Source organism: Dermacentor variabilis, chromosome 7, assembly GCF_050947875.1.
Source record: "Dermacentor variabilis isolate Ectoservices chromosome 7, ASM5094787v1, whole genome shotgun sequence".
NCBI classification, from domain to species: Eukaryota; Metazoa; Arthropoda; class Arachnida; order Ixodida; family Ixodidae; genus Dermacentor; species Dermacentor variabilis.
The window spans coordinates 77859877-77887068 of NC_134574.1; the positions used below are offsets into that span (position 1 = coordinate 77859877).

The 27192-nt window shown below is 46.3% G+C and overlaps 1 protein-coding gene across 5 annotated transcripts in view; it reads right to left on the minus strand.

Annotated features, from left to right (window-relative positions):
* LOC142587550 (glucoside xylosyltransferase 2-like) overlaps window positions 1–27192 on the minus strand; it is a 98377-nt gene that overhangs the window by 23673 nt on the left and 47512 nt on the right. For 3 of the 5 annotated variants that reach the window (XM_075698636.1, XM_075698640.1, XM_075698637.1), the window contains exons 2-4: window positions 13846–14054; window positions 12436–12583; window positions 9124–9255 (exon numbers count right to left, since the gene is read on the minus strand). In XM_075698636.1, coding sequence (XP_075554751.1) covers window positions 9124–9255; window positions 12436–12583; window positions 13846–14054 — 489 coding nt within the window. Of the gene's footprint in view, window positions 1–9123; window positions 9256–12435; window positions 12584–13845; window positions 14055–22199; window positions 22278–25917; window positions 25988–27192 lie in introns of those variants that run through there. The other 2 variants (XM_075698638.1, XM_075698639.1) reach the window with 2 other exon arrangements.

Consider the following 27192-nt stretch of genomic DNA (forward strand, 5'->3'; position numbering starts at 1 on the left):
CTGCCACTCGTTCGAATGGCTATAGAAGAACACGTGCTGCAGGTTGTGCTACAGTATCGCCGTCACATCACCCGGTTGTGCCCCCTACAGGATAGCACGCGCTGCCATCAGTGCGCAATTAGTTTTTTCTCCGTTTCTTACCCATCTCACACCTCCACTACGTTCCTCCACATCATTTCGTCCGTTCGTAGAAATCATGCAACCAACGTTACCGTCGTCGTCATTTTGCTGCTGTCGTCACACAAACGCACTATAGCGCCTATTCTAGTACGCTTACTCGCGTCACACACACAAATAATGAATTTACACAAGCACATTGGTAAACCCGGCTCACTGCGGAACCGCAAACAATGCTGCATAGCCAGCTGACTGCAAAATAGTTTGCATAACGTCGATTCCCACCGTGCGTGGGATCTGCACAACTTACTTTTAGACGCGGCGAGACAGATGCTTACATAAATCCTATAGGTTTCATTAGAACCAGGTGATAAAGGTTACCGAAGTGCCGAGCATCTTTCACCCCTGCAGCAAACCCTGCCAAGCAGCAGAAACACCAGCTATATCCGCGTTAACTCTCGTCCACCTGGCCAGCCGTAGTATTCGGGGACGGCCTCCGGAAGGGACGACGTTTACACCAAGTGAAGCGCAAAGGATAGGGACAGGCGAAGGGTACAACACATGCGCTAAACCTCCATCTGGCTTTCTATTTTTACAGCGTTTCGCTTTCAGTATGCCGTAGCGACAAGGCCGAATTCATAGCCCTTCTCAAGTTTCCAACTATACCGAAAGGTATACACAGCGCTTTGATAAACCACTACACACAGCAGAGGCCACGGGTGCTATTCGTGAGTTGCGTGTAGAAATAAATGAGTGTTTGGCAAGTTTAATCAAGGTGTACCACACTTTTAACCCAAGGCACAGAATCGTACTGTACAATGACGAATTACTATTACACTGACAACGCTACCTCGTGATGAGAAAAGAACGCGAACTGAATTGTACATAAGTGCAAGCGATTCTCGATGACGGCATTATGAATGCTTTCTACAGCTCATGGGCGTCTGCGGTTGTAATAATAATAAAAAAAAGACAGGGCGCTACTATTTCGTGACTATTCCAGGAAGCTCAAGACAGTAACTAGATAGTATGTCTGCCTAGTGCCACGCACCGATGACTCCGAAGACAAAGTTCGACGCGCATGCGGAGGGAGGATGAGGAGGAAAATACTTTATTCTAGTCCTGTACTTAGTTCGATCCTTGTAGGCAGCCGAATCAACAAAGCAGGCTCCTCTGCCCCTTTTATCCATTTTCTTGATTAACGCCCTGGCTCGTGCAACTCTCCTGTTGATGTTATGTTTTGGGTGCATATTCCTGGGTAGCCATGCGACAATTATGTTGTCTGCGAATCCTTTATGAACTTTAGTGTACTTTGCTGCATCCGTAATGAGGTTGATCATGATCTTGCCCAGGATTGATCTTCCCGTGCTGTTTGTAGACAGTCTTGCTATTTGTGATGTTTCTTGAGCTTCCGCGATTTCCATGGTCGTGTTGTGTATTCCTAACTTTAGCAATTTTTCAGAGCTGGTTCGAATTGGGAGCCCCAATATGCTTTTAACGACCTTCTTGATCACTACGTCAAGCTTCTTGAGTTGAATCTGCGTCCAGTTGTACATGGCAGCAGTGTATGAAATATGACAGAGCACGAAAGAGTTGATTAACCTGATGAGGTTATCTTCCTTCTTTCACGCCCTTATGTTTTCCTGCCTGGCGTCTGATCATCCTGCACGCGTTATCCGTTTTAAGGGTGATTTTCTTGACTTCCGTATGGTTTACACCGTTTGCATCAATGAAAAAGGCCAGTACCCTGATCTCGTATATTGACACCATTTTCTGTATGTAGGTGTATATTGCTTTCCGATAGAGGTTTCGAGCCCTTAGGCCTGCCCCTCTTTCACGTCTATAAAGTAGCAACTCTGATTTATGTGGGGAGCACCTGAGTCCAGTGGGTCTCAGGTATTCCTCCACCGTCCTGATCGCTTCAGTCAGTGCGTCCTGTATCTGCCCTTCAGTGCCACCAGCACACCATGCAGTGAGATCATCAGCATACATGGTATGGTCAATGCCCTTAATGTTGCCCAGCTTTCTGGACAAACCAATCATGGACATGTTGAAAAGGACGGGAGAGATCACCGATCCTTGGGGGTTCCTTGACCTCCGAGCTGAACCACTTCCGAGTTTCTGTCGCCGACCTTTATCTTTGCAGTGCGTGCTTCGAGAAAGGATTTGATGTATTTAAACATCCACAACCCGAGTCCAATGTCTTCTATCGTTTTGAAGATGCACTCATGCTTGATGCTGTCGAACGCTTTTTCCAAGTCTAATTCGAGTATGGCCTTAGTATTTCTAGAATATCCGTCGAGTATGTGGTGTTTAATTTGCTTCATGGCATCCTGCGTGGAAAGTGCGGACCTAAAACCCAGCATGTTGTGAGTGTATATATCATTGTCCTCTAAGTGGTCTTTTAGCCTATTAAGGATTGCGTGTTTAGCGACCTTCCCCACGCATGATGTAAGCCTTAATTTGTCCAAGCTTGGAGGTTTACCCGGTTTCGGTATTAGTATAACTTCTGAAGTTTTCCATTCTTCTGGGAGTTCGCCTGAAATCCATGCTTCATTTAGAAGTCTCTCAGCGATTCAATTGACGGCTCATCGAGATTGCTAAACGATTTGTTTGTTACTCCGTTAGAAGTAACACTTCCGATTTAGTTCACTTAACATCCTCCGGATTTCGGATGTGGTGAAGGGTTTATTTATTTATTTATTTATTTCACGTACTTTCAAGGCCCGAAGTCGTTACAGAAAGGAGTGGAGTCAAAATAAGAAGTAATGCAGTAAAAATACGAACAAAAAGTATTAACAAAAAATATTAACAAAAGGCATTCTGAACGGCGGTCTTGAAGTTAGTAGGGTCGGTGATGAGTGCGATTGATGCGGGAAGGCCATTCCAGTCCGTGCTTGTCCTGGGGATGAATGAGTCACTGTACCGGTTTGTACGGCACAATGGCACCCCGATTTTAAGGCTTTGGTCCAGTGCGGGCCGAAATATAAAACGGAGGGGCAAGAAGGGTTTCTTTTAAAAGGGAGTTCAAGTGAAAAACTTCATGAAAAAGGGAGAGACGGGAAGATTTGCGGCGTGACGAAAGATCAGGTAAGTTAAGAGTTCGTTTCATTGCAGAGATACCTGCATAGCGAGAATAATTAGATAAGACAAAGCGTGCACCGCGGTTTTGCATACTTTCAAGAGTGGAAGCTAATGAAGACGGAGTCGGATCCCAAATGGCTGAAGCATACTCCAATTTGGAGCGAACGAACGTTTTATGAAGAGTTAGCTTCATGGACGAAGGCGCAGAGCTAAAATTACGGCGCAAGTAACCAAGCATGCGATTAGCGTTTTTAGTAACATAGTCAATATGCGAGTGCCAAGAAAGGCTATTTGATATGTGAAGGCCGAGACGCTTGTACGAGGTAACTGACGTCAGAGGTGCACCCTTAATAAAGTACGTGTGCGTGGCAGTGTTACGAGATATACGCATGGCCTTGCATTTATTTGAATTTAGTTGCATGCATAATTAGAACACCACTCAATTACGCGGTTAAGGTCGTCCTGCAGCTCTTGGGAATCTGAAGGATTAGTAATTTTACGGTAAAGAACAGAGTCATCCGCGAAAAGCTTTATGGAAGAGGAAAGAACGTAGTTCGGAAGATCGTTAATATAGATTAGAAATAGAAGTGGACCCTGGACTGGCCCTTGAGGAACAGCTGCTGGTGCGTTAGAAAACCGAGAATTACAGTTATTAGTGTTTACAAACCGCGTCCTGTTAGAAAGAAAATTTTTTATCCACTCGAGTACATTTGCGTCCAAGTTAAGTTCAGTCAGCTTAAGCAGAAGTAAATCATGGGTCACAGAGTTAAAGGCTTTGGCAAAATGAAGAAATACGCATCATTGGTCGAGTTCAGGACGAGTTCAGGTTGAGCGGCTCCCCTGTATTCTGATGGAAGTGGTTGGTCCTGCTCATTTTTAACTGGTAGGTATTTGTCAATTACTTGTTTGGTAACTTTTTCGATGGGCTGATCCTTAAGGGCTACGTGTATAGCTCGATCAAGGCTGTGTCTCTGGTTGGCTTTAGTGCCTTCTTCATCCAGCCGATGCTTGATCAATTTCCACGCCTTGCCGTTCCTTATTTGTCCATCGATTGACTCACAAAACTTGTCCCACTGTTTCTGGCAGAGGGTGTTACAGTGTTGTTCGATTTGTTTGTTAGGTTCTGCAATTCTTTTTCTCAGCCTACGATTTAGCCTTTGGGCCCGCCACCTTCGGGTTATGGCTTCCTTGGCTTCTATTAGGTGGGCAAGTTTCAAGTCCATTGCCTCTACATTAGCGTCTGTAAAAATCCTTTTGGACGCTGTTTTGATGTCCCTTCTGATGCTCTCACACCAGTCTCTGAGATTGAGTTTTGTGGTTTCTTTTCCGCTTTGGGCTCTTACGAAAAAGGTCGCAATCTACGACCTCGAATTCTTGATTTCGGCCTTTCTCAACTTCCAGTTTGACTTTTATTACGTAATTATTGCTGCCAAAATTCATGTTTGTGTTAGTCCATGAAACATGCTCTGCGTTCTTAATGAGCGTAAGGTCAGGTGTGGTGTCTCTGCAGACAGAATTGCCGATCCTTGTAGGATGTGTCTTATCCGTGATTAAGACCAGGTCTTAATCACGGATAAGACCAGGTGATTAAGACCAGGTTCCACAGATTCCTGCCTTTGACACTCGTCGTAACGTAACCCCATAGCTCGTGGGCTGCATTGAGGTCTCCTAATATATCAGAGGTCTACTTCCAGATAGATTAGTAGCCTTTTCGAATAATCTCTTGAAGTGTTGTTTCTGGTGTTTCGGATTGATGTAGACGTTGAGCACGAATAAGGTATTTTTCCTTTGATTTTTGTGTGAAGTTGGTACTACAATCTCAACCATGAGGTACTCCAAATTTTCGTCTATGATGCCTAAGTCATGTGGGATGTGTGTAAGCTGCTAATTTACAAGCACATACAGCCCCCTACCGAACGTTTGACACTCTATGGCTTTGTACCAAGTGAGTGTGACATATTCATATCCTGTCTCTTGAAGTGCGATAATATCCACTTTAGACTGCAGTGACATAAGTTATTGCTGGATTTGTTATTTTACCCCCAGCAATTCCACTGCCATATTCGAAATTCCCTCTTAGAGTGAGCCATATTGCATATTCATCTGCCCCACCTGGGGAGTTAGTGCAGCTCTGAGGAATGACGACCCGCATTGTTCCCTTACGTTAATTGACATTTCGAGGGTTTAGATTTTTTCGCCAAAAGCCTTCAGCCCCTCCTTTGGGTAATTCAGTGCCGTCTGTATTTGGTTTACATTCATTGTCAACTCTGAGACACTGTCCATAAGCATCTGCATGTGGTCTTTGAAAGACGCCAGCGCTAGTTTGACTTCCTCCATCTGTGGTTCAGTGTTCTTGAGCTTACTTTCGACAGCCCTACGCTTGGCTGACATGGTTCCCTCACCAGCAGGCGCGGGGACTGGGGCTTCTTTGCGCGTATTAGTGCTATCTTTGTTTTATGCTTGTTTAGCCTCGTTTAAAAGTTTCCTTATTGCCGTCACCTCTCTAATGTTCTGATTCATTTCTTTTAGTTCTGCATTCTCTTTCTTAAGTCCTTCGATTTCACGATCCATACTTTGCACTGGGGGTGAGTCACAAAGCATGGCCCTTACCGGAAAGGTACGCGCGTCGTCGGCCCAGATAAGTCTTGTTTTATTGGTATCCCAGGGACGCGGCGTCTTGTCCGCTATGGCCGCTCCCTTGAGTTTGTCGGCCCACGTCGAACCGTTGCTTCCTTCCCCGGGTTTCGAAGCCGCCTGTTGACTGCGATCTCTTGATCGGGATCGCGCCCTGGATAGGGATCTGGATCTGGGTCCGGATCTGGACACGCGTCTTGCCCAGGAGCGTGAGTGACTGCGGGACCTGGACCTGCCGCGGGACCTTGATCTTGACGGCGGGTCGTTATTGTCCTTGTTGACGTTGGTTGATAGTGCTCTGTCGTTTCTCTATTTTCTGACCACGTATGGAGTTGTATAGCGCTGCTTACACATTTTGTACGCCGCTGGGTGTGGGCCACCACACAGTTCACGCCTGGTTTGGCACTTATGTTCCCTGCGCCCTGCGTTGTTTGCTTGTCTATAGAAGTAGACTAGCGTGGCCACCGTCGACTGTACCGACGAACTTAGAGTGCTTCTTTTTGGTCTGTGCTCAGCCCCCGCTACGTCCCAGTAAATGGCGGACAATTTTCGCTTCGAAATGAAATGGCAGAACTATCCAGTACATCTTACTGAAGTAGTCGTCTGTTCCAAACCATTTATGAAACGCCTGAAAGCGACTGCACTAAGTTGAAGAAGCAATACGATGGGCTAATCTCACGCTTAAGCCATGCTTTGGGTTCGGACGGCTCAAGTTCCTAAAGACATATCGTGCTTATCGTGAGTGCCAGATACAGACTGGCGGTCCGGCAAGCTTATCGCGAACACAGGTTTGCCTGAATTTAAATGGTGCTTCTGCAAATTACTTGAACACCTTATATTAGAGTTCCTCGCTTTCCTTTAACAGTGCATCTCGCTACTAAGGGACTGTAGCCTACGTGACCTGCAGTGTAGGAGCCTTGAGCATTGCATGTATCCGAATGGCTGTTCTCAAGACGACCAAGCTCACGGCCGCATGCTCGCTTTTCTGCAAGAAACTGGTTTGGCTTCCCGTTTGGGATTTGGAAGGGACGAAATGTGCATTGCTAGCTTTTTATTGTAGTTTTACATCCTTCAGTAATTAGTGCGGTAAGCGTGTTCTTTTTCTTTCTGCGCCTGCATGTGTATTACCTTCCCTACTTGCTCACTGCATCACTGTATGTTAATGCAAATTCTGTTTCTGCTTTCCGGGCGGATGCCTGCATGATAACCTGTGACTTTGGCTTGTAGTCTGCAGTTTAGTGTTTCCTGTAGCCTATCCTTGTAGCACTTTCATCTTTCACGCCGAAACCCGTGATTCTTAAACTGGCACTTTACATGTTTCGACGGCACACAAGCTCTTCAACAGCATCTGTTTTTTTCTCTTTTTCCACAGCCTCTGATGTTTAATGAAGAACTATTTATTTTGCGTTTTTTGAAAACTAGTCACATCGCAGCAATTTATTCATCGAAAGCTTGTGGCAACTACGCTCGAAGGATGTTGAGAAGCTATTCCTGCAGTTATTGTAATTACAGTTAGTGATAGTGCGTTTAAAACCGATGTTACATGTCGGGAATAGTTTGGAGTCATTTTTTCTCTAGTCAATATAAGCACGGTACCCGCTTATACCGAAATAAATATTTCTGCTTAAATGTATGCGTATTCCTCTGACTATTCGATATTCGATTCTATATTCACTATGAAATATTCTACTTCGATTCCTATTCGAAAAAAAGTTTGTATGCGCCCACCTATAGTAAATATACAAAGTGCTGCGCTGTTGACGATGCACGTGTTTTCTGGGAGTCATACAGTGAAGCCAAGAAAACGCTAGTTAAAAGTGATGTTTTTGGCATATACACATCACGTTTCCGTCCTCGTTCTTGTAACGGATATTCAAGCCTAATTATCTCCTCTTTAATTAGTTGAACGTCAGTTCAATGTAAACAACGCGGGCATTATGCGCCCCTGCGCAGTGGTCTGTACGGGCCAATGCAGAGGTTGCAGAAAAAACACACGACATTGGAGCCACGATGGCGAAGATGACACTAGCCTTTGGTACGTGTATATCGCCCATAATTAAAAGAGGTTTAGGAGAGGACCGTGCATGAAGAATTTGCGGCGAAGATTGAACGAACGGTTGTTTTGCCCTCGCGGTGGTGTTCTTGTCATGCAGAAAAGCTTGGCTAATATGAATAACTGTGCTGACGCACGTCGTTATCTGCGTATGCCGATCACACGCTTTGTGCGACACTGTGCACGCCGAGATTGGACATCAAAAGCAAACACACTTACGAAATAACTATACGTAAACGTGGCTGCACCTTAGAAACTTCTAAACGCACTTGTGCAGCAAGCTTGTATTATATGTGCAAAGTGTTTTAGGAAACTGAGCTGGAAGGTAGAAAAGCCGGTTTTTTCTAATTATATAAGCATGAAATAATGCAGCGGTCTCACTTCGTTGTTTTCAGTCCTGTTTTACGTCAAGTAAATTTTCCAAAGTGCTGGATGGGTGCTTTGAATACATTACAAACTAAAAAAAAACAGCAATAAAATTGGCAGTTCCTGCCTTTATCGACGATAGGAAGCTTCAGCGTTGTGTTTGGACTTCTTGGAAAGCGTTAACGTGTACACGGGTATGACGTAATTGCACGACGCTGCAATTATTTCATTAGATTTTATTTTTTTCGAACACAATGAGGTAAGGTGAGTCGCAAAACTTAAGGCGACCCCTGCTGGATAGAAGTAACACCACCCTTTCCCTTACTAAACCTCTGACAACGCTGGCATGTTCAAGGGCGCCGCCGGTGGTGTTGGCCATGTCGCACATGTCACGCATGTCACACATGGACAGTGCACGAGGTGAGACCGACGGCAATCCGTCCACCTTCGGCGAACGCTCCAAGCGTCTTCACGCTCTGGCTTTCATTACGGACATTTTTAAGGATGTTCTATTCTGATCCTTGAGGCCTGTGCGTGGGGCGTAACGGTTAAGGTAACGGGCTTCTGTGCTCGAGCTATGATAATCAAATCCCGCCCGCGGGCATTTCATTAATGTTTATTTATTCATTTAAATTTTTCTATAAACATATATATGCGGAACATCAGGGCAACGGCGAAAATTTGCCTGGAATGCGTTATAATTGCTACTGCAGTATTAGTTCATCATCTCATAGTTCACACGCGCACACAAAACATTCTCGCAAGCAGTCCATTCTGTAAGCTGGACATATCTTTCTGAAGCACTCAGAATGTACAATCTATTCTAAAGGTTGTACTCGAAGGGGATATACCATCAGACGCATACTTGCCGGTAAGAAAAGCCTCTGAGTTGTGCAAGGTCTGAACATATAGCGCCACTCGTGGTAGTTATCTTTGGGGAACCACTCCAGCTTCACCTCACAGCTCACACGCTTTCTGACGCTATCTGGCCAGGAGGAGTACTGGAAACAAGGGGGGGGGGTAGCCAAGGCAAAACAAAAGACGATATCAAAAGCTAGAAAAGACATATTGTCTGCAAAATGCCCATTAGTACGTTAACTTTAGTCTGCAGGCACGTATACCAAGTACACACGACTAATCAGCAAATATTTCATATGAACAAAAGTTTAAGTTGTTGCATTTTAACTTAAGGGAGGGGATATTTCAGACTAATTATTTCGCACTATCAACAATATTTCTCATTTAAACAACAGGGAACCAACCACCTTGAAAAAAAATTGGCCACATGTTACACTTGTTTTACACGTGAATGCGAAAGCCTGTTGCACACCTGGTAATTCATTAAGTTGTCCGATCGGAGAGGTCAGACTTCTTGTATGACATGACGAGCTGCACTATGAAGTAAACTTAATTTGCTGTGTTTCGATCTCCTCAACGACACATGCGGCCACCTAATGCACAATCTAAAGGTCTTTTCGTTCTATCTTACTTGCAGACTTTTCTATTTCTTTCTTTTTTCTTTCTTTTTCTTTCTTTGTTCCTTTCTTTCTCTCTTTTTTATTTATTTGTTTCATTCGTTCTTTGTTTCATTGTTCTCGGTTCCTTTGTTCTTTCGTCCTTTCTTTCATTCCTTGCAATAAGAATGAACAATGCAGGGGTGCCTCATTATATCCCGGCTAGGATACCAAACACCAAGATAGCCACAACCGGAAGACCGCACACCTCTTCAGCTCAGAATTTACAACACAATTCACGTGGCCCCATTTCCCCGAATATCCATGCTGACCTTCATAAAGGCCGAAGAAGGGCAAGAGCACAAGCCCTGGCTCGATTCTTTGGCTATGGCATATCGAACACACCGGTGGTCCTATACACCTACGTGGCTCACTACTTCGGCAGACGTGGGTACAGATACTCCCCGAGGGCTCACTGGGGACAGTGGCACAGCGGAAGAGGTTGATATCGCCCTAGCCATCGTAGACGCTTCAACCATACCGGCAACGGATGGACCCATCACACTGGTCACGGATTCACTGACCACCTGCAGGACTTTCGCGCAAAGGATAGTGACATCCTACACAAACCGCATACTTACATGATTACACCTTACATCGTTACACAGGGTGCGTATCGTCTGTACACCTGGACGCGCCTCTCTCCATGGTGTAAACGCGCTAATGCGGTAGCTTGACAGCTCACTAGGCGGGCGCCATTGGAAGAGCTGTCCAACCGAGGCGACGCACCGACAGAACCACTGAACGACACTGAAATTCTGCAGAATTACAGAGGTAGCGGAAGACTCCCCCCCCCCCCTCCCCCCCGATTCCCTTAACCGAGCAGACGCCGTTGCGTGGCGACAGCTTCAAACTGATTCATTTCCCTGTCTCTTTTATCTTCATTTCTTCCACCCGACGCAATATGCCTCATACGGTCCCTACTGTGGAGGAAAGCCCACAGTAAATCCTTGCACCTGGGAGTTCCCACACCATCCAGGTTTCTCCCTATTCCTTCACCTTCACCTCCTGGGAGACTGCGCTGACCAGCTTAGACCCGCAAAAGCAGCGACGGCTGATCCGGCGGGCACGCGGAGTGGCGTGAGCCAATGGGGCCCTGAACTAATGGCTTCTAATAACGAGGAAGTCACCCACCCTCTTCACAGTAAATGTTTTCTCTCTCGTTCTCTCTTTCATTCATTTCTTCTTTCATATTCAGTCATTGTATCTGCTCGCTTGCGGGGGTATAAGCCATTCCCAGTTTTGATATTTTATTTCTTTCTTTGCCTCATTCCTTTTTTTTTGTCGTGCCTTCATTCATACTGAGCCATTGCAGCTATGTGTGCTTACGGTGGATGGATGGAAGGATGGATGGATGGATGGATAAAACTTTATTGGATCTATTTAAATGTGGTTGGGCCCCTAGACGTCCGGGAGCCCCCTGGCCGACATCTCTAGGCAAGCACAGTCCATGGTGGTATGATGCATTCCAGATTATGGTATTTGTTTTCTGGTATGAGCCATTGCTAATGATGATATTTTTGTGCCACCCGTCTGCTTTTTTGTATCACTGGACCAGATTCCACTATTTTTCGGGGATGGGCCATTGCAACGAGCCCCTTAACGCTTTCGCCTTAATATTGATTCAACTCAAATGTTGGAGTCTACTTGAAGCAAAGGCTAGGTGAAGGGGCTAACACACTGCTATGAAATTAAATGCTGTGCGTACAACTGTGCCCTCATCTTATGCAACTTCCATAATGTTCTATGCGTTATCCCAACATTTACAATTCGACAATAAAGTGTAACGGTTGAAACAGAGCCCCACACTTTTCTTACCAGTCACTCTTACAATCCTGCTGCGCGAACCTTACCAGCAGATGATCGACTTTATGTTCCTCGAGCATTTCACAAGTGAACTAGTTTGCAGAGCTTCAGCATCCTATCAATATAAGTGGTACACGTTTCACCAGGTAGCTTAAGCCTTTCGTGCCATGGTGCGCTCGGTACGTTTACTTCGCATAGCAGAGACTCCAAAATAACTAGGCGGGCTCTTTCTGTAGAGGAGTTCTTGCCGATGAAATTCTTCATTGAGGATCTTGCGCATCTGAGTCCTGCACGAAACTGAAGAAACAAAACCACGAAGGAAGGAGTGGACGTCATTGGGAAGAGTCCTGTTCCGCTGACTGACGCCGCGATGAGGCTAGCGGTAGAGAAAGGACATAAAATACACCCTCAGAAAAGTGAATGTTTTTCGCTTTTGCATTATGTGTTTGTACTACGTGGAAGGCCGTAGCACCCAAGGCGTAAAATGAAGTCACAAACTATATTGAAATACAGTTCAAAATAATCTATGCGGTTTCAGCGATTTGGCGATACAACATGCGGTATATAGGTAGCGCTCAATAAACGAGGACCAAATGGAGAGACTGGGACACACGTGTGCCACGAAATATCAACTATCTTTTGATTAACTATGATTTCGCACCATTATATAGGTTGTTAAGAAAGCGAATACCGCTTTGCCTCTCGAGTATATGAGTAGAAGCGGTCGTTAAGAATTGCTGCTCGACTCGGAAAACCACCCGCATAGTTTCTCGCTACGGCGCCTGAAAATCTCGTGATTCTCAGAAAAAGCTGACGCATCTGTGCAACATACGGCGTTTACGACATACGTTACTGGCTTACCTCATTTCGAATCTTTTCCTCGTTCTGTTTATCTGTGATGATGACTAGGTGTAGCCTCGACGTTGAGTAGGCTACAGCTGATTTCACAGCAACGATGCCAAGATCAAAATGGCTCTCGCATATGACGAACACCAGGGTCATTCTCTCGCTGTAAAACAAAGTAACCCGTTTTAGATGTAAAGTAACCTTTCGCCTCGGAGAAAATACTTGTGTACTTGAGATAACTTCCTGCTCTTCTTTCACGAGCAGCAGCAGCAGCAGCAGCAGCAGCAGCCGCCACCACTGCAGCAGCAGCCACCGCCGCCTATATTCATGACCACTGCAGAACGACGGCTCCTCCTAGCGACCTCCAATTACCCTTGTTGTGCACTTGCTGATTCGAAGTTATCCCTGCAAATTTCCTGATGGCATCACACCATCTGATTCTCTCCCGTCCTCGAATGAGCTTCATTTTCTTGCTATGTACCCTTTCTGTACTGATTCTCTCCCGTCCTCGAATGAGCTTCATTCTCTTGCTATGTACCCTTTCTGTAACTTTAACAGACCACCGGTTATCTGCCCTACGGATTGCGAGGCTTGCACAGCTTCATTTTTTCTATTCAATGTCAACAAGAACGTCGGCTATTCCCGTTCGCTCTCTAGTCCACATCGCTGTCTTCCTGTCTCTAAACGTTACGCATAACGTCTAAGTCTATCGCTCATTGTACGGTCCTTACTTCGAAAGTTTCTTTATACCTTCAAATTTCTCGCCTTAGGTTTGTGCCAGTAGAGTGCAATGGTCAAGCACTTCTTTTAAGGATAGCGCCAAGCTGCTGATCTCGGCTTGGCTTTCGCATGTGAACTGCTACACATTTTTTTCATCCGTAATTTGCCTTCTCATAATCAGGGTCTCCTCTGACTGACTAGTCTAGATAAATGTACCCTTGCATAGGCTTCAGAGGCTGACTGCCAATAAAAAAAATTCCCGTTTTAGTTGCGCAGAAGATATGGGCATTATGCCACTCTTCAATAATAAAAAAGAAGAGACATAATTCATTTAGCGATGCAGCAAGATGCTTCAGCGCTGCGCCACGGATGCTCGTGGGCACAAGGAGAATAACTGTCAGTGTTAGCACGCAGCGGCGAGCCACCGGTGAAATATCGCAGGCCAGGCAAAAGCCATGATGGATTGGCGTGTGTGGCGGTAGATGGCGCAGCGTCCCCAAAGAGAACCGTAGCATAGAAGCCCGGCTGTTGACGGCTAAGCCGTGATGCGCTTCGGCGGCGGTATACAGTGCGTCACTGCACTGCTTGACTGCCGATAGCGTTAAACTCGACAGTGATACTGAGTTGGGTTCTAGCGGAATTTTTTTCTGTTATCTGAACTAAGAGGTAAATGAGATTATCGGGGAGAAAGTGAGAAATGCTCACCTTGCAGTGGGCTTGACGAGTGTTACGTCGTTGAAGGCGACTGAATCCTGGACTTTGACCTCGGCCTTGTTGCGGTACTGGTGCAATTTGTCATCCACGATCATGCATCCAAAGCGGGTGAGAATAAAACCGGCAAATGCTGCTAACGCACACAGGCCGAGCAAGAGATGCGCAAGACGGGTATCCGCCATGATAGCCGTTGTTCTGCACTGCACAAAAACAACACATCCAATAAACTCCTAATTTAAAATTTTTTTAGTAAGTGCCAACACCTTTCATTTGCACCTGATTATAACGAATGGAGTTTTACATTATGTAAAGGCTTTATTTAATTATCCATGTTTGTGTTACTGCGTTCGCGTGTCTACATTGCCTCGTGTTTACTAGCTAGAATTTCCTGCGTATCAGGAAGATAAAGCTACAGTCATAAAGTATCTGCAATCTAACAGCACGAATACACTGTGTCTTTCTCAAGAAGTGCTGTTTGCACGAAAAAAATTGCATCGGTCAAAACAGCTCCTTCCGAAGCCGAACTTTCAGCAAAAGTGAGGCTATATTCTTTACTTGTTCACTGTTAGCTTCGCAAATTCGCGTCACGAGGTTTATCAGAAGCTTCAGAATTCTCCGTCAAGTTTGTTGAAATATCTTGTTACAGATCACTTCGTGTTGAAGGTTGCATTAGTGCGACCTCACGTGTGTGTCTTTTGGCAAACGTTCTTCTCTAGAAAAAAATATGAATAGAAAGACAACGAGACATTTCTTTAAAAGGAACGATGCCTAATCACGCTGATTTATACTAACTTATGTTACCTCTGGTAAATGTGTTTACTCAAGCGCTCTTGGACGAGTTAGTTCTTGATGACTGACTTGGGGTGCTATAACGTAAGACTATTCCAAACTTTTCTATTCCAATTCTGCAATCAGCCCTCCGCGATTGGTCAAAAACTTTTTTGGACCACCCCCATCCACCCCTATTTCAACTGTCTGTCGCGCGACGTCACGAAAACCGCGATAGCTCCCCATCTGATATAACATGTTCACACGGATTATGCATGATTTGACCGAACAAAAGAAAAATAGGTATTTCTGATTTGACGCCTCTTCGCAATTATCCCTCGGCTATTGGTCAAAAGTTCTCGGGCTGCGCCCACTTCACCTGCCTCTCACGTGACATCACAAAACCGCAATAACTCACCGCGTCAAAGTGACGTCTACGCTATAAAGATGCATTAATATGCGGAACAAAACTGAATTTTCTTCTGAATAGGCGCAGGTTGCCCCGTTCTGAAAGGAATAAAAGATGGCTGCAGCCGATCGCTCAGGCACTGGCTACTCGCTCCTGTCGGAGAGCATGGGTTTATTTGCGCGCAATAAAACTTTCTGCGTGGCCGTGTAACGTTTTCGAGCACTTCCGGCACGTTTGCAACCTCGTTCTGCCAACTCTTCTTTGCTGAGGATCCGTTTTAGTGTCATTCTTAAGTTCCCGTTGCATGCCGCCGCGATTGTCGACGAGCCACCGCAAGCAAAGTAAGGGAAAGCGGACCAATCGCAGACACCGGCGCCACCCTCGTCATCCGGTTATCGATTTTCAGCGCAGTGGCTCGGCCCTATCGTATCCCTCTCCACTTGGGCGTGCTCCTCGCCTCTTGTCAGCCAATAAGATAAGACAAGTCGCTCAGTGTACACAATGTTATTCGTTTTTCAAGCAAACAAAAGTGAACTCCTATGAACGAGGAGAGCGTTTGATTGGTCTGTTCAGACAACCCTGCGGGTGACCGCCCGATGCTTGCGTCGGCGGTTATGCAAATTTGACGTCAGGAGATTGGAATAAAAACATATTGGAATAGTTTTACGTTATAGGGCCCTTGTAGTGCAAAGGAAGAGGGCAAAAAGAGACACACGACATAGAGACAGCGCTGAGAGGCGACTGAAAGCTTTATATGAGGACAAGCCTGTTTGCGACAATGACTTTTGTTTATTATCACCCATCACTAATTTGCATAAATATATTTGAATTAATTATCAGGAAAACACATGCAAGGGCCGCTGACATTCATTCTTGCATTGCCCATTTCAAAAGAATTTGCAATATTGATCTTCTTAGCCTTGTTGGATGCTTGTGACTAAAGTACTTTCGTCAGAAGTAAGGGACAATCACACTGCTATGGTTCAGAGCTCGGCGATCAAAGATTAATGCTCCGTTACACCGACTTTCATCTTGCTCGCCATCACATAGTTTACATGTTGCTTTAGATGGTCGCAACACTGTTAAGACTTGTCCCAAAGTCGACGTTATCTTGTGTTTATTGACTATAGAGTTGAGACAGACCGACAGACAAAGAAGTTTAATGAGGTCCTGAGAGGCGCCGCACTTAGAAGAGCACCGCGGGCCGCTTCCACGTGAGAACGGGGAGACCTGGCCTCACCGCCCGGAGTTGTGGGATAAGCTCGGAAGTCTTGATGGCAGAGCTCCACTCCTCCTCGGTCACTCGATTGTGTCCCCGTAACGAGGGGCACCACCAGAGCATCTGTTCTCAGCTGCTAATCGACCCGCAGTCCGGGCAGATAGACTCGAAGGCGTACGGGGCAATAATGCCGAGGAAAGCTAAACTGAGATATGACCTAGTCTGCCACATTCCGAGTGTGCTTGCGTGAGACCTGGAGTGTTTGCCGTGCGCGGGCGGCAAAGCCCCCCCCCCCCCCCTGCCCATTTGATAGTACTTGGTGACTTCATTATTAATAATCATCATCAGCAACAGCAGCAGCCTATTTATGTCCACTGCAGGACGAAGGCCTCTCCCTGCGATCTCCGATTACTCCTGTCCCGAGCGAACCAATTCCAAGTAGCACCCGCAAATTTCCTCATTTCGTCACACCAACTAGTCTTCTGCCGTTCTCTACTGCGCTTCCCTTCTCCGCGCAAAGAGCGATGGAACGAAGACTGCTAGGCATAACTTTAAAAGACAGAAAGAGAGCGGCTTGGATCAGAGAGCAAACGGGTATAGACGATATTTTAATAGACATTAGGAGTGGCGCTCCGCAGGTCATGTAATGCGCGGATTAGATAACCGTAGGACCATTAGGATGACAGAATGGGTACTAAGCGCCTTCGTTAAAGGGGAATAAAATCTCTTTAAATTCCCCGTACCTATCCTGCAGACCTGCGTCCTCCCTACTGCGGAGGTTTAGGGCGCGCGCCGGAGAGTGAGCACTATCTTTGAGGTTGGTGAGGGAGTCTAGGTAAGAACCGATATGTGCAGGAAACTAAGTAATGGTGTGCGGGGATATAATCTTATCGCCGAGAACTTTAGACGCTTCCACGGAAATGGAGCCACACGTAAAGGCCCTGGCCACTGATCTAGATAGATTTGCGATCTACAATTGTCCAGGAGGGCGAGAGCTACAGCCGCCTGCTCGGCCCTCGATGGAGTCGAATCTTTGAAAGATGCGGAATTTAGGGTCGAACCCTCGTGATCGATCACAACGGCAGCAAACCTAGTCGAGCGGTCGTACTGGGTGGCATCTACGAAGCAAACTGAGCGAGGTTCGTCCCTGACGTGTCTCAGAAGCGCCACAGCACTGGCCCTGCGCCTGCCGACGCTGTGCTGTGGATGAACGTTGCGAGGAAAATGAGAGGCCTGAATGCTGGCCCTTTCAGCGTCAGAGAGCTGATGTCGCCGCTCCGCAACGAGCGTGGGGTTGAGACCGAGTACGGCAAAAATCTTCCTTCCGGCCGGCGTAAAATTAAAATTAAATTATGGCGTTTTCGTGCCCAAACCAGTTTCTGATTATGAGGCCCACCGTAGGGGAGGACTCCGGACATCTCGACCACCTGAGATTATTTAGCGTGCACCTAAATGTATGGCCCCACGGGTGTTTTCGCATTTCGCCCCCATCGAAATGCGGCCCCCGTGGCCGGGATTCAATCCCGTGACTTCGTGCTCAGCAGCCCAACACCATAGCTACTCAGCAACGACGGCGGGCATCCGGCCGGCTACAATAAGCCTCTCTATATGGCTTTCATAGGTTAGGAAAAGGCATTTGATTCAGTTGAGACACCAGCAGTCATAGAGGCATCACGTAATCAAGGAGTACAGAACGCTTACGTAAATACATTGGAAAATATCTACAGAGGTTCTACAGCTACCTTAATTCGACACAAGAAAAGCAGGAACATACCTTTAAAGAAAGGGGTCAGACAGGAAAACACAATCTCTCCAATGCTATTGATTGCGTCCTTAGAAGAAGTATTCAAGCTATTAAAGTGGGAAGGCTGAGGAGTAAAGATCGATAGCGAATACCTCAGCAACCTTCGGTTTGCCGATGGCATTGTTCTATTCAGCAATAATGAAGACGAGTCACAACAAATGATTGAGGACCTTAACAGAGAGAGTGTAAGAGCGGGGTTATAGATTAATATGCACAAGACAAAGATGCAAACAGCCGAGCTACTTGGGCGGATTCATGTGCATGGATGATCTCTTCCAGGGTATTGTGAACGCGTAGCTGCATGAGTCGCACGGTGCTGGCTTGCATGGGAATGCCCATCACTCTATGCTATATCGAATTACGTGTGCAGCTTCTTCTCGCGGCCTTGCCAGAAATGCATGGCTGCCACGTGCGTAATGTGGCTCATGAGGAAGGCGTGAAAGAGCCTTCTCTGAGATCTCCCTGCCTCTTGGAGACCTTTGATTAGCCCGATCATGTTCTCCGTCTTCGTGGTGATTTTCTTGATCGCTCGACCGCTACAGCCGTTCGAGTGTATCAGCATGCCGAGGACGTCCACCACCAGAATAGGGTTACCGTTACTCGTGCGGAGGTTTATGTCGACTGCCGACGGCGGCATCGAGCCCTGGGGGTTGGGCCGCCTCCTGATGGGCCTGTATAGGACGAGTTCCTATAGAAACTGAAAACTCCTGAAAACTGACAGATTCCGATGAGCAAATGAAATAGAAGTTAGAGAGTGGAGAACTTATATTTCACTTGCTCATCGGGGTCTCGCAGTTTTGAGGGAGTGCTTTACCCCTTTGGGTTTTACTCAAGAGTCCTCATAACGATACAAACGTACTTTTTGAAATTGAAGACAAATTTTTTTTTACAGATGACGTTGTATGGCTCATTAAGACATGTGAAAATGGTTGTACCCGTTTGCTTGTGCACACTCACAACTAACCATAAAGAGCATTGTCAACCTTTCTTTCTTAAATGAACGTAAGCCTTCATCTCATGAAAGCTGGAATAGCTTTCGCAGTCAGGTTGGACACCACCTGGCTACCGATTATGAGCTTCTTGCCCACTGAACACAAGGTGTTTTGTAGCCGCTTGAGACCAGTCAAAATGAGCAAAAATGTGCAATCGCTAAAGGCAGCTACAAAGCGTCTTTTTTGAATCTCTGGAAGACATTTTGTTAAAGTGCCTTTTGTTTACGTGTTGCTAAGGCGTCTTCCAACCGTCGTTTCAAGACGACTAAACAACCATCTGCGAAAACGTACAGATATCTGTGCTGCTCCTTATTCGGATATAAGTGTTAAATAAGACATAATTAGATCGCGGTGTTGACCTGCAGAACCACAGAATTGATCTTTTTTAACCCTTTCTGTTTGCCTACTGAATGTTCTTGAAAAACACGATCTAATTATGAGGCATGGCATGGTGGAAACTCCGGAATAAGTTTGACCACTTGGGGTTCCTAACATTCACCTATGTCTAAGTAAATGAGCGTTTTTGCATTTCGTCCCCATTGAAATGCGGCCAACTCCGCCGGGACCGAACCGCGGCCTCAGTAACTCTGTAGCCACTAAGTTGTAGCGGTGGGTAACAGAAAACGTGCTGGCTACGCAGAGCAGCTGCACAATATTTAGTTTGAACGCTATTTCCACACTGATGGATACGTGATTCCGGCGATATTTTTATAGCAAAACATCGGGCGCAGTAACACGCTTAGTATTGATGCTTATAAGTTGTGCAGTGCAACGCGAAGCAATATGGAAGGACGCTTAGCTTTGTCGTTTTTTTATTATTCCCCCTTGTTTAGGGCTGTACCACTTATAAGTTATGATTTCTACCTGTTCAGCTTTATGCAGGCTGTCGCAACAGTTGTTTTTTCTGCGGTGCTGGCTGCCGGATCAACCTCCTATACCAACGCATTATTTGCCAGTCTTTCGTTCCTTCCTGAATCTACACATCGAGCAACATCGCAAATGCGCAGTCAGGTGTGAAATGAAGCCCTAAACGACGGTAATATTGAGAGCTGATTCGTTTCTAATTTATCGCTCTTTTCACTGTGGTGTTGTCCCAAGTTGTGAGACCGAACCGCCCACTGTACTATTTTCATTTAAACTATATACCGATAGATTAACAAACGACAGATAAAATAGGTGCTTTAAAAGTTTATTTTATTGGTTCCCGCGTACCCGATTAGGCGTATGAAGTTTGGATTTAATAAATATTATGCCTATTGAGACTGATCTCTCCGCGGCGATGATAGTGGCAAAATGCAATTGAATGAGTTTAGCTGATATAAGATGATGTCCGGCAAGCACGTCGGCGGCCGCGTGTCCCTTGGATACGTCATTGTGGTGCCGCGTGATACGATATCTGAAGTGTCCTGCTTCTCCAATGTACGATGCAGCGCAGCCTTGGCGTGGAATATTCTACGCGTACCAGTTGTCTCCCTAGCTTGTGCGCGGGAACGTGTGCAATCTGAGTATTACAGTCCTTGAACACTCTTGTGATTGCTTCGCTTACAAAGGGAGCATACGGAGTGGGTGCTGTTTTTCTGGACTGCGCAGTGCTGGTGCGCAGGCGCTCAGTAGAATGGCGTTCTTGCTGACGTAGTAGTTTGCGGAGGTAGCCATTGCTTGCCAGGCCGTTTCTTACTCTTTTCGCTTTCGGCCTACTTGAGGGTTCGTTCGTACAAAGCCCGCTTGAACAAAGGTGCCACAACCGAGCGTTTCTGGCCCATGAGGTGTATAGGTATCTGAGGAAAGCTCAGGTATTTGGCGAAATGAGTCAGTTTCCTATACCTGGTTGCGGTGATGATTCTTTGCTGAGCTGGCTCGTATTTTTCTAGTTATAGAATTCGTATAATAAAAGAGAAAGGATATCGCGGCCGATCAAACTGTGGTGATAAGAATTATACGTTTCGACTGCCGTACGGAAGTTTTCTTCAATAGACTAGCTGCTCGAAGCTGCGACCTCAAGTATGTAATAGTACCTATAACGCAGCATTTTGCGTATGCAGATGCATGGTTGTCATTATGGTGCTTCACCTTTTTGCTGTGACCTGGATAGCAAGGAATTCTCAGAGGGCAACTCAAGGGCGGACAGCCTAGCTCGCGAACTCACGCACTGAGCAGGGCAGTTGGAAACCCTAGAGGCCCCCTTAACGGTGGAGCCTACTACAGAGGAAGGAGACTTAAATACCCCCCACCCCACACATCGCTCACACGAGGCAGTCAGCTGGCGAAGACTGCAAGCAGGCACGTTCTTCAACCTGCACACACTACACAAAATGTTCCCTACCCAGTACAGGGATACATGTCCGTGGTGCGGGGCAACCCCCACGTTATACCACATCACGTGGGAATGCAAGCGTAATTTCGCATACCATGAAGTAAATAACCCAAGTGCGGAACAATGGGAGGCTCTGCTCACCAGCAGCGAGCTCGCAGCCCAACGGGCAATTTTGCAGCACGCCTGCGACGCAGCAAGACTCAGCGGTGCCCTCGAATAGGGCGCCGACCTTGTGAAGCGGCCAGGACTCAAGACATGAAGACACCGGCCCACCGCCAATCTCTCTGAGATATAGAGCAGTAAAGTTTTTCCATTCCATTCCCCCCGAAATACTGCCTGAAATCAGTTTCTTTTCTTGGCATCATTGGGAGCCTTGTTCCAGTCAGTGTTTTAAATGAGGCGGGCCAGTTTTTCGCCCACGTGCATTGGAAATGACAATATTGTTCCCGTGTGATTCGATTGCAATTCTTTTTTTCGACATCATACACATTGTTGCAATATGGTATGTGCCGGCAGCGCGACAACGAAACAAGACGATGTTGATTGTTTTACTATGGTGTGCATGGCCACATGAACTTAATTCGGTTACTTTGGATGCCAGGTCATAAGGGATTATAAATGAACGAAATGGATGACAGTCTCGCGAGAGCGGCCCTCAATGGCCCTGCACTATGATTACGCCCTACATCAGCTTAGCTAATTACTGCTAGATTTAGGATATATGCAATTGATCAAGACTTTATGAACCAAGCGATAGCAAAATTTTCAAAATATCGACAGCTCCTATTCGCTTGGCACAAAAATTCCTTTCACAACAGAAAAATTGAAGTCATCCTTACCCAATTAGGCTGTCGAATACCAGTGTTAAACGTTTATCGTCACACGCCTGGTCTGGGACCCTCCCCGCTATGCCCAATCTGCATGTGAAGATGAAACCATAGATATTTTTTTCTTATTAGGCCGCCGTTTTAGTTTTCTTCTTTAAGGAAAAACATTTTAGAATCAACGTTCAAGGAAGTTGGTTTACATTTTTCCATTCCAAATATTCTTTCTCTAGGAGCCTCCTTTCTTGGAAACTACGACAGGGATATTTCTTCAGCCGTGGAAAAAGTCATAGTTGTTTCAAGGCGATTATCCTAAATTCTTCAAACATTATCTTTGTACATTTCCACTTGACACCTTCACCAATATCTGTATTAACAGAATCTAGCTAATTCCATCCAATTCTTGACCGATTGCTTGCAGTAAGTACGTGCCATCGTAGACGGGTATCCTATCCTACCCGATGCTATGGTTGGGAGCCCTCGCTGTTGCGTTTAATTATATACCGGTGCAGATCTCCTACGCAGTCACATGTGGTGGGAAGTGCGGGGTACGGCCACTACGACACTGCGCTGTATTTCCGTGAACGCCACATTGCTTGCATCACGATGTCTTCAAACGACCCCGCCGGGTCTACATCCTCTCAGGCTTTATGAGATCTAGTGCTATCGCACCCTCGTGACCAAGGGATTTTCGCCGGCACATATGGCATGGACGTTGAAGAGTGGCTCACCTGGCATGAACGCGTCCGTGACCATAACGGATGGTGACAATAATGTTTGTCAACGTAATCTTCTATCTCCAAGGCACGGCTCTCGTGTGGTATACGCACACGAAGAAGACCTGACTAGCTGGGAAGTATGCAAACAAAAGATGCGTGACGTATTTGGAAAGCCTTCAAGGTCGTCAGCTAACAGCCAGACAAGTGCGTGCGACACGGGCTGAATCGTCCACGTAGTCGTATATTTCCTATATACAGGACGTGCTGGCTCTTTGTAAAAAAAGCAGACAAAGATATGTCGGAATCGGATATAGTCGGCCATGTGCTAAAGGGAATAGCAGACGACACATTCAATTTGCATTTGCGCAAGGATTGCGCGACAGTTGATGTCGCCCTTTCGGCGTGCTGACGCTTAGAACAAGTTAAAAGCCGGCGTAATGCTCAGCAATTTGATCGCCTGCCAATCACCGCCGCTATTTCCTCCTGGACTGACGTTCCAGCGCTTCGTCAGCCATCAAGTTCACCTACCGTGACAGACATTGTCCGTCGGGAACTGTAGGCCATTGCCCCAGTGATCCGTTATCCTCGATCGCCCGACAATGATGTGACGACCGTGTCACTCATTCAATCTGTCGTTCGACAAGAGTTTGCCAACATGGGTCTCCACAGTCAAAGAAGCAGCCATCCACTCCCAAATGCTCCAGTGGACGCTTCAGCTGCACCGAGTCTGCAGTACCCACCAGTGCGTTATCAAAGCCCAGGCGAACGTTACACGAACGGCCGCAGCCACTCATACTCATCTCCGCGTCCCAACGTCACTTTTTATCACAGCTCGGCATACCACCCTCGCTTGATATATCAATTTTATGCTTGATACAATCCTCCAGTGGTGACGCCCCCTTTCCGTCGTTTAATCCAAGCCGTTCGCCCTCGCCTGAAGCTCGACAGTTCCGCTCACCTCCGCGTCGACGTTCGCCGCCTCCGTCGTATCCCAGTCGCAACTCAGAAAACTAAATAATGCAGCGCCCGGAGGTTACACTGCATTGACGACCCGGAACGAAGATCCTCTCTTGACCTCTGCTCCTCGATGCAATCGTATCGAAGTTTTCTTTGATAGTCTGTTCATAACCACTCTAATAGACACAGATGTGCAGACATCTGTAATGGGCTCCGCTCTGTTCCGACGTCTTAAGAAAATGCGCACTTGGCGCCTCCCCTCCCGTTCGAGTTGCCAATGGCAGCACAACTGCGTACAGGCCTATGTACTGCCCGTATTAACATTACCGGCCGTGTTCCGGCGTTCTGCGGCGTTCTGTGCTAATACTGACACCAATGTACTGCCGACGATGTCACAAACAAGCCCCGCCTATGGTGGGGCCAATTCGTTCGTCTGCCACCCCAGGTCGAACCATACCTCTCAACGGAGCCCTACCCTGCTCTCCCTTAGGGAGACTACGCGGGATAACCTGTTCTGGACGTTCTCTTAACCCGCCATGTTACGTTACCTAACACCATGGTTACAGTTCGGAATAATTAAGCGTGCATTCCCATTCTGAACTTTACTTCGTCGACGCAAGTTCTTCCGCTAGATATTTCCCTAGCCACGCTGAATTTATTGCAGCACTGTACTGTTTTCACACTGGCTACTTATTCTCAGCTTCACTGCTGTACTGTTGACTTCAACTTCTACGTATTTTCTTCATTCTTTATTCATCAATTACCCTGCAGCGCCCAAAGGCGTTACAGCAGGGGGGTTATAATGTGGAATAAATTACATCTTCATTCACACAATGCACTTGCTTTTCAGTCAGCCTATTCCACTGTTTAATTGTTCGAACAAAAAATGAATTGGCATACATGTTCGTCTTGGCAGGTACTCGAGGATTTCGCAACTATGATCAGTTCGTTTTGAAATGTAATGAGGTTTCTGTAAACAAATTTCCCTATTAAGTGCAGTTTATTATAGTAAATCTAACATAGAAATTTTAATCTCAGTTTACTGCGGCGGGCAGAAAGCGATTCCCATCCTAGCTCAGCCTTCATTGCAGTGCAGTTCTCCCTCCTTCCGTACCGCCCCAAGACGAACCTGGCAGCACGGTTTTGTATTTTTTCTAGAGCGGCAATAAAGGCTACCTCGTGGGGGTCCCACACAACACAGCCATATTCTAAGAGTGGTCGAACGCAAGTTGTATATGCCATACATTTTAAATTCACATGTGAACATCGCAGGTTTCTCAGAATGGAATTCAAAGGTTTACCAGCTTTGGCTATGATACTGTCTACCTGAGGTTTCCATGAAGATTTCGACGACAGTAGCACACCTGGATATACGTACTGCCTTGCTTCAATAGTACATTGTTCAGATGATACCGCGACTGAATTGGTTTCTTGTTTTTAGTAAATGAGAGATGTACACACTTTGTTATGTTCAAAGTCATTATCCATTTAGTACGCCAATCATGAATAAGTGATAAGCCCTTCTGAAGTTCAATTGTATCATTGTGATGGGCATTTTCTTGTACACAACACAGTCATCCGCAGACAACCGTATAGAAGAGGAAATTCCGCAAGAATATTATTAGTGTACATCGAAAGTAATAGCGGACTCAGGCCACAGCCCTGTGGGACTCCTGACGTAACATCTGCACATTCGGAGCATTTCCCGTTCAGTAATACACATTGCCTTTTTTGAGAAAGGTAACATTCAATCCATTTAAAAACAGTTGCATCAATGTTTAGGGTATTAAGCTTAAACAATAAGAGTGAACGCGATACCGTGTCGAAGGCTTTCCGAAAATCCAGGAACACATCTACCTGTCCTCCTGCATCTACGCTGTATATTATGTCATGATAAAACTCAACTAGTTGTGTTGTGCAAGATAGTCTCCTACGAAATCCATGCTGCTCGTTAATTAGTACCTCATGCTTACTTAAATGATTTAGTATTTGTTTATATAAGATGTGTTCAAGTATTTCACACGGTATAGACGTAAGTGATATTGGCCTGTACTTACCAACGTCTTTTTTGGACCCACCTTTATATATCAGAACAACGTGTGCAATTTTCTAGTCATGCGGTAAAATACTTGTCGATAAAGATTTTTCAAAAATTAAATAAAGGTACACAGAAATTGGCCCCGCGCAACGTTTGAACACACGTGGGGAAATTCCATCCGGACCACTAGATTTACTCTCATCAATATTCTTCAATAGTTTTTCAATTCCGTTAACAATAAGCTCAACAGGAAGCATAGGCGATATATATAGATATAGGGTTGGAAGACTCAGAGCAGCACAGCAAAGAGATTTTAATTACACCATAGTCAAAATAAAGCTCTTGTGAACTACAACCAGTACCTATGCCACCTACTTAATAGTGACCAAACATGCCCGCATTGCCGGTCACGTCAGTCCTTGGCACTTTCTACTCGAAATTTAGGCAACCCTAGACTATGGCTGCGCACCAACAAAAAGGAGCGTTCTTACAGACGTCACACGTATCCTCCTAGTCCGATGCGATTCAGATCTTCCTCATAGTCGCTGTTCTCGCCGACTTCGCAAGCGTTGCTACCTTGGTGTTGGCCCGTGGACTCGTCCGTCTTTGACGCTGGCGTCGCGAATTCTGTCCATGACATGGCACCCCGACCTCACCAGTTAGGCCTAACCCCGGGTTTCGCCGCTACTTCTTTGAGTACGGACGAGAGTCCCCGGGGACTATCGTACGTGCTGGTCTGCCTCTGAAGGGGGACAGTTCCTGAGGTGCCTGGCACTGCCATGACAGGCTGCAGCATGTGCGAGGAGTCTCGCTCGAACGTCGCCGAGGTCGCGGCCACACCCTGGACCGCCAGCGTCACGGACGTGACCGAACCTCCATGTCTGCCGTCGCCGGTGCGATGCTGACGCTACAACCTTCTTGGCCCAGAGCCACGTCGATAATGCCAGCTAAGCGCTGCTTCTTCGCAGCTCGGGTCACGCGCCTCCAGGGCTCGTGCCGTTCGGACCGATACGTGCACATCGTCCTCTTCCTTTCTTTCTGCGCCACATGCCTTGTACATATGACAGCGTTTCAATTAATTGCCCATTTCGACAGCTGTGATGTATGTCTCCTAGATGGTCGCATACTGTGACAGGGTGACTCAGTCAGGCATATTTTCAAGTATCACTGCACAGCGGGGCAAGGAAATAACTAAATGCAGTTGTCCTCAGGTGAGGCCTTTCAGTTCGACCTTTGATTTATTCTTTTTCTTTTCCATTTCTTGTCATTTTCGTGAGCTATGTCATTTGATAAG